Source organism: Zootoca vivipara, chromosome 11 (genome assembly GCF_963506605.1).
Source record: "Zootoca vivipara chromosome 11, rZooViv1.1, whole genome shotgun sequence".
NCBI lineage: Eukaryota > Metazoa > Chordata > Lepidosauria > Squamata > Lacertidae > Zootoca > Zootoca vivipara.
The window spans coordinates 12910788-12918831 of record NC_083286.1 but is presented as its reverse complement, the minus strand read 5'-3'; the positions used below and the strand labels follow the sequence as shown (position 1 = coordinate 12918831).

At 41.3% G+C, this 8044-nt stretch overlaps 1 protein-coding gene across 1 annotated transcript; it reads right to left on the bottom strand.

The window, feature by feature from the left end:
• Nucleotides 1–2834: 2834 nt before the first annotated feature.
• HINT1 (histidine triad nucleotide binding protein 1) lies at nt 2835–7172 on the bottom strand. The gene is made up of 3 exons (XM_035100193.2): nt 7004–7172; nt 5065–5169; nt 2835–3168 (listed from the first exon to the last, which is right to left on the bottom strand). The coding sequence occupies exons 1-3, from the start codon at nt 7112–7114 to the stop codon at nt 3004–3006; spliced, it is 381 nt and encodes a 126-aa protein (XP_034956084.1). The 5' UTR covers nt 7115–7172; the 3' UTR covers nt 2835–3003.
• Nucleotides 7173–8044: the final 872 nt, after the last annotated feature.

The window sequence follows — 8044 nt, the reverse complement described above, 5'->3', positions numbered from 1 at the left end:
CCTATTAAGAATATTAGCGGGGTGCCTACTAATTGCCATGCACAGGAAGAACAAGGATATAGTTTGAGTGCCTCACTTGTAGTTCTATAAAACATTTAATGTGTCAACACAAACAGAAGTTATTAATATTGCAGTTGTTGTATAAGGGATTATTATTTTGACTGGAATGTAACTGAAATTAGCAAGATTTTGGAACACAGGTAACGGTAAAGGGACCCCTGACCATTAGGTCCAGTCGTGACCGACTCTGGGGTTGCACGCTCATCTCGCATTACTGGCCGAGGGAGCCAGCGTACAGCTTCCAGGTCATGTGGCCAGCATGAAAAAGACGCTTCTGGCAAACCAGAGCAGCACACGGAAACACCGTTTACCTTCCCTATTTATCTACTTGCACTTTGACGTGCTTTCGAACTGCTAGGTTGGCAGGAGCTGGGACCAAGCAACAGGAGCTCACTCCGTCGCAGGGATTTGAACCACCGACCTTCTGATCAGCAAGCCCTATAAAGAAAATAATCAAACCATCAATTCTAGCATGCAGGGGGGGGAGGAACCTAAATTATATAATTCGGTATTTGAATGATTGGTATTAGTAACTGTATTATAATTTGGTATTGAGGCTCTTATTGGATGGTAACTGAAAATTAATAAAAAGTATTATCAAAGAATTTTAGGGGAGTGGGAAGGGGAAGGACTAGACCATGTGAAAAATGAACACAATATTTTAGCTGCAGTTCATTCAGTTTTAGCTTTGTATTCTTGGTATTTTAAAAAGTGCTCCTAGACATTCCGTTGTTGCACCCATAACCTAGTTTTAAGGTGTCATTTAGCTCCTAGCTTTCATGTCTCGGTTTCTAACACTGGCTATGACTAACCTCCTGTCAAAGAAAAGCTGGTGGAGGGGTGTCGTGAAATGGAAGTTACTCCAGGCCCACACTCTGAATACCACACAAAATGCATAGTATTGTGCAAAACACCTTCCACGCCATGAAAATATCGCAGAACCAGTTCAGACCTTTCAAAAATGCCAGGTGGTTTCATGACTGTGATATTCAGGCATGGCAATGTAATGATAACAGCATCCTATGGAAACATATAGAATTAAAAACACACACACACACACACTGAACAGCTATAAACGCTAAAAATAGTATGTCTGGCAAGGCCAAAAGTTAGATAAGCACTAAGGATTACCAGAAAGAAGTGTGCATGCACACAAAAGCTCATACCAAAATACTTAGTTGGTCTTTAAGGTGCTACTGAAGGAATTTTTTTATTCAGAATTCACACGTACAACTTTGCATTGGAACAACAGACTAGTAAGGGGTTTGCATCAGTATTGAAAAGTCAAACTACATTTAAAAACAACAATCAAGCAGTATATAAATTTTGTAAAATAAATAAATTGGCTACAGCTGAAAGCGCCACTATCTGGTATCCTGTAAGAGGAATTTTGAGGGGGCCCAGTCCCTTTCCTGAAAATTCCCCACTGCCATGGAGTGTTTTCCTCCAGATTTTAATGCATCTCTGTGGTTTAGGTGTGTCTGTTTGTTTGGTTGTAAGTTGCTTTGGGATGCCCTGGGCAAGATAAAGCAACTGATAAATTTAATATATCTTTGCAGAGGCTATGTAGATTCTTATTCAACAAGTTTTGATATGCTTAATAATTTCAACTTTGATTATGATTTGTACTGAGGTAATTTTCCTACGAAGTCATATCTCTGGGTTCTTTTCCACATGTGGGCAAATTATTACACTGGGTGGTTTGCAGTTATCCAGTAAGCTATTTTTGTAAATGCATATTTTCATTAGAACATTAAGAACTCAGGTGTGTGATCTTTAGACACAAAGTGCATTTTTCATTTGTTAATTAACCCCAGAACTTCACCTCCATCTGAAGAAAGCAGGTCAGGTGTCATTATCGATCCAGCATTTTCTGCACTGGCACAGAACATTCAATCAGCTTCTGGACAATCTCCATGTTCCCTTCCAACCTCTATCATATAATGAATGGTCCAACTTTGTTTAATGCTGTTAGCATCACGATCCTCAAACTCTATTGGCTTCCCTGAATCTCAATTTGGAGGAAAGGTGGCATATAAATACATTAAATAAAATACTTTCCCACCTGCTTGGCATATCACGCAAAGGCCTTTAGGTGATATGGGCTATACTGTATATATCTTTTTCTATATGAACTCCGTAACACTCCAACCATTAACAAAGTAATATTCAGTTGCTTTTTTCTCTGGATGTGGGCAAGTAGAACTTTTTCCTTAATCAGGGAAAACAGTAATCTTATACTGAAAGAGTACCTGGCTTGCACAGATTTCTTCTTCTTCTTAATGATGAGGCTCCAAAGGTTTCAGGAAAGCCTGCAGCTTCAGCTCAGGGGCAGAGTTCAAATCCCTGACCATTGCATTTAGGGAATGACCTGGAGCAAGGCAATACCCGCCTGAGATTTCGTAACTCATTTGTAAAATAGCAACAACTCATTACAGAAGGTTGCTGCAAGGAAAGACATTATGGCACAAGGTAAAGGGGGAAAGGCTAAGGGCTTCAGCTGCAGTAATGCTATACCAAAAGCATAGTCACTACCTAGATGGGAGATGATCCAGGAATTTCCTTATGCCACCTTCTTCTATGGGAGGACATTAACGTATTGAAGGGATAGAACCATCAGAGCATCCTTCAAGAAATGTCATGCCTTTCAGATGATGGTTTGGACTACAACTCCCATCAGCCTCAGTGAGCACGGCCAATGGTTCAAAACTGTTGGAGGTCACCAAGTTGGGGAAGCTTGTGTTAGACAACATGGAAGAAGAACACAAAAAAGATGAGCCGACATGCTTATAACTTTATTGAACAATGATTGCGCAAACTTCTACTGTACTCCACAGGAAAGGTTAAGTGGCTGAAGGTATTGATCATAGTTGGATTTTGAAAATATTTATTCAGGGTGTTCAAGAGATAGTTGGGGAGGCAACATTCTTTCTTCCCACCTTCTTAACCTGGAGGCCAACCCATCTGACGACCACCAAGGACATGGAGATGCAGATGGTAGACAGACTGGCCGCCATCCGGCCCTTCGTTCACCACCATTCGGTATCCCCTCGTCAAGCCTAATTCAGCAGCACATTTCTTGCCCACAATCATTATGTGTCCGAGAAGCTGGGGAAAGGAAAAGGAAAACACACCAATAATGCAAACATTCAGATTTTATGGAGCAACTAAAGTAAAAGAGTTCAGTTGGAAAAGTGCACACATACACTGCCACCAGAAGTTTCAGATATTCAACATCCCTCAGATGGACGTCAATTCACTCCTTTTCAAGCACTGCTTAAAGTTGGACTCATAGATCATGGAACTAGCTAGAAACATAATCGTCAAAGTTCACACACAGGTTGATCTAGCAGCCCCTAATGTTTTGTGTTTTTCCACACCCTTCTTGAGAAGTTCCTGAATCACTCCTGGGGCTCATTCGTTGACCAAAATAATGGAAAAAGAACTTGAGCCAAGACTTTGTGTATACATAAATCAAATACACATTTCAGGAGCAATTTTTTCAGAGACTCATCTAGTTGAGTTTTCAAAGATTTCAGGGTAGCTATCCAACTGCCATGTGTCCTCTTAGTCAAGCTAATAATCTTGGATGCAAAAGCAAAGTTACAGCAATACTTATTTTCCTTTTTCAAGTATCACATTCTTTGCTGTTACTTTATGATACAAAAGGGCCAAAGAGGAGGATGTGCTTCAAAATGTTAACCTAAGCACTGAAGAAATGTGTAGTAACCATTTCCCTATTTTATTATTCTTGCTGGAATGTTGGCGTTAGTTGTTCAAACCTTTCATGTTATTGCCAGGGAGATTTTAATATCAACCTATTCATTTCCCATCCCATGTTAACATTGCAAAAGGGAAATAAAACATCATGCATTCCACCATTCTGAGCCACATAATACACATTTTAGTACCATTTTGTTTTCTATTAACCATTTCAAATCTATTTCAAACTGCATCAATTGTCAAATTCATGACCCAGGTTGCAGAGATGAGTTCTCACATTTCAGCATATGAAAGTGGGATTTATTTAACTCTCCTCTTTCCTGGCATGCACAGAATAGTTGTATAGTTCCAACCAACTATACCTGGAAAATGGGCAAACCATTTACATTATAGTGCCTCATATCAGAGCGACTGACATTTCATGTCTCCTGACTTTTGTTTATTAAAGTAGTGATGCAAGCTTGTCCAATATAAATGGATTGTGCACTTTTAAGACTGACCATGAGGACATAATCTGATTTTTTTAAAAAAATTCATAATTATATAACTCAAAACAGAGAGTAAGATTTTATTTCTTGCATTTATATTCCACCTTTCCTTCATAGAGCTCAAGATGGCATACATGTGCCTTCTTCCAACATAATATCCTCACAACAGGCGGTGAAGTAGATTAGGCCGAGAATTGGTGACTGGTCTAGGACACTTAGTGAGCTTCATGTCTGAATGGAGATTTGAACCCAGACACCCCCAAGCAGTACATTCCACTTCCTCAGAATGGGTTCAAGGCAGAGACGAGGAACTTAGCATGGACAATTGTCAGGAATGATGGGATGTGTAAGTCCAACATCTCAAGGGGCACAGGTTCCATATCTATCTATTCCTAATTTCAGGAATTTGAAGGTACATCCGAGAATAATTTCTGATGCAATAAAGTTGTCCCATGAGCAAACATATATGGTAATTCTGATGGTAACATCAGAAATTAATTCACTACCTAATTTCTGCAATGAAAGCATGGTAGGATAGAAATGCAAGCAAATAAAAATAATAATAAAAATTGAGCCAAACTATAGTCCACAGAGCACCAGGAAGATGCAACTTCTGTTGTGGTTCTTATAAGCAACACAAGAGCAAAAAAGGTTTGAGACATGCAACAGAATTGTTTTAGGATTTGTTTGGAAAGCTTGTAATGGGAAGCGAGATAAGAGCAGCATTTATTCTTAGCTTTACTGAAAAGTCGAAAAGCAGAACACCACTTAAAAGCCTCTGTGCAATACTTACAGCTTCATCAGAATCTTGTGCTTGAGATACTTGAGCAATAGGCTTCTTGGGAACTACTAGGAAATGGGTTGGAGCTTGTGGGGAAACATCGTGGAATGCAAGGCACTGCAGGGGAGAGGGGAGAGAGAGAGAGAGAGAATCAATTTTTTAAGACACCATTCTTTTAAAAGCCAAAGATAAGACACATGCAAGAATTTTTTGAGCAATTTTAATTTTTCCCATAACTAAAAACTAATTTTTACTAGAACACAGTTTTACGGAGTCGCTGGAGCTCATTACAGTGGCACCTTGGTTTGCATACGTCTTGGTTTGCATACATTTTGGATTACAAACACGTCAAACCCAGAAGTGTGTGTCCTGGTTTGCAACCTTTTTTTGGATTACAACCCTTTTTTTTTTTAATTACAAACAAAAAATTTTGGAGGCCCCATTGGCGAAAGCGCGCCTTGGGTTACAACCTGTTTTGGTTTACAAACTGACCTCCAGAACGGACTATGGTTGTAAACCAAGGTACCACTGTATTTGGGAATGGAGTCACTTTGCAAGGGAGCAGAACAGACTTAGCATCTTAAATTATGACATAAGCAGTTGATCTCCAGAAATACTGTGGGCTAAGTGGAGCTCTGGTTTCATGTTTCACCCCATTATTTATTACTATTACAGCTGGCAAGGATGGAGATCCTAACTCTCAGTGCTTTTTCTGGGGGTACCCAAGTGTACTCAGAACTGGCACTTTTTCCAATTGTTAAAAGTGTGGCACTTACTGTAACAACTTCATGGTGAGTATCAGCGAGGGCTGGGCAATATCTGCCCAAGGCTGACACACATTTCTGTGGCAGATTTTTTCAGACTTATCTAGCTGAGTTTTCAAAGATTTAAGGGTAGGTAACTGCTATGTGTCCTCCTAGTCAAGCTAATAATCCAAGATACTGTGGATTCAAAAACAGTTACACCAACACTTCTTTTCCTTTTTCAAATATTACATTATTTGCTGTTAGTTTATGATGCAAAGGATATGCTTCAAAATGTTAACCTAAGTACTGAAGAAATGTGTAGTACCCATTTCCCTATTTTATTATTGTTGCTGCAATGTTGGCGTTAGTTGTCCAAACCTTTCATGCCATTGCCAGGGAGATTTTAATATCAGCGTATTCATCTCCAATCCCATGTTAACTTTGCACAAGGGTAATAAAACATCATGCAGTCCACCATTCTGAGCCACACAATACACATTTTAATACCATCTTGCTATTAACCATTTCAAATCAATTTCATATAGCTATGACAACTGCATCAATGACTCAGGTTGCAGAGATGAGTTGTCACATCTCAGCAGATGAAAGAGAATTTTATGTACAGTAACACTCCTTTTCTGGCTTGCAATTATTGTTGCTGAAAGTGAGTTTTATTTAACTCCTCTTTTTTGGCATGCAATTATTATTGTTGCTGTGGTTTATTCAGTGCCGGATTTACATGTACTGTAAGCTAAACAAGCTATAGCTTACGGCCCCACTCTCTTTGCCCCCCCCCCAAAAAAAAATAAAGGGAAACAAACTGGATGTACATTTCCAAAATATAAGATTAAAAAACAAATAAAACCTACATACAGCAACAGTGTTTTGTGTTGTGTAGGCTCCTATTTTGTTACGTGCAAATGGCTTGAGATACCTATTAGGTCCATAAATTACCAGATAGCATATATTTAACACAAAAAACAGTGACAATTTGTTGTTGACAAAGGACAGCTGGTCATATAAAAGGCCCCGTTACCTTCAGTGGCTTAGGGCCTCATCAAACCTAAATGTAGCCCTGGGTTTATTTTTACCTAGTCCTCACAACCCGGTCAGCGAAGGTCTCCCTCAGCCGCTGGCCCTTCGCGGTGCTAACAGGCCCCGCCGGGGTCTCAGCTCAGCCCGTCCCGCCCTCCGCACTTCCTCACCTTCTCGTCCTCGAAGATGATCTTCGCCGGGATCTCTTTGCGGATGATCTTCCCGAAGATGGTGTCCCCTCCCGGCTGCGCCACTTGCGCTTTGCTGATCTCGTCAGCCATCACGAACCGCCGCCTCACGCGACCCTCTCTCTGGCTCGTATCCCGGCTCCACCCCCTCCGGTTCCATCCAACCAATGATAGACCTTCATGAGCTAGCGGACCACTCCACGCCTCTCGCGTAGGGTGATACCATGGCTTTATTGGCTTGTCCTCCCGCCCATCAACTTTCTCCCCGCCTTTCGCGCCGTTTTTTAACTACGCCTCAATCAGGACGCGTGCTCGCGGGAAGGGGGCGGGGATAAAGGAGCAACGAGCCGATAAGGGAGCCGAGGTCCGCATTGATCGCTCTAGGCCTTTTCTTCTCCGTGGTTCGTTCTTCCCCCTTCTAGCGCGCATCTCTACGACTTTAACCCTTCGCTTTCCAGGTAGGACTGTTGCTAAATACATGTTGCCACTTTGCAAAGGGGCCTCAGTCGAAAATGAGACGACAGCTAATGGGGAGGCAAATGTATGTCGCCCTGCCTACGTCTTGGTCCCCATGAAACATCTACCTCCGATTCAGATTTTGGGACTGGGGAAAGGGGCCTGGCTATTCCTCCAATAGGGGGTAATGCTTATCTAGGGAAAAGGGTCCCCACTGCTTTGTGCTTCATTCAAACTTCAAGGCTTCAAGGCATTCATGCTTCAAGGCAAGTTGAGAAAAAGGACGAGCTCCTCCTGGCTGCATTTTAAAGCCAATAATGTCTGCACAAGCCAGAAGCAGTTAGCTAAAGACTGGGCTTATTTTTGGTGCAGGTGAGCATCACAAAAATATAAGTGTAGAAATAATGTATATAAGTGTAAGAAATAATTATTATTTAAATGCAACACATCTCCTTTTGGTGGGAAAGGTTATGACCGTGTGACTCGCTGTCAGGCTGCTGTCCAGGTGCTGCCTGGCCATCAACTTCGAGGCCCCTGCTCTCCCTTCTGACGGCTCTTTAACTTAGG

Coding starts and splice junctions, on each gene's coding strand:
- HINT1 (XM_035100193.2), bottom strand. CDS start 7,114: ATGGCTGACGAGATCAGCAAAGCGCAAGTGGCGCAGCCGGGAGGGGAC. Junction 5,170..7,003: donor TCATCTTCGAGGACGAGAAG/GTGAGGAAGTGC, acceptor TCTCCCCTGCAG/TGCCTTGCATTCCACGATGT. Junction 3,169..5,064: donor CACAAGATTCTGATGAAGCT/GTAAGTATTGCA, acceptor TCCTTTCCCCAG/CTTCTCGGACACATAATGAT.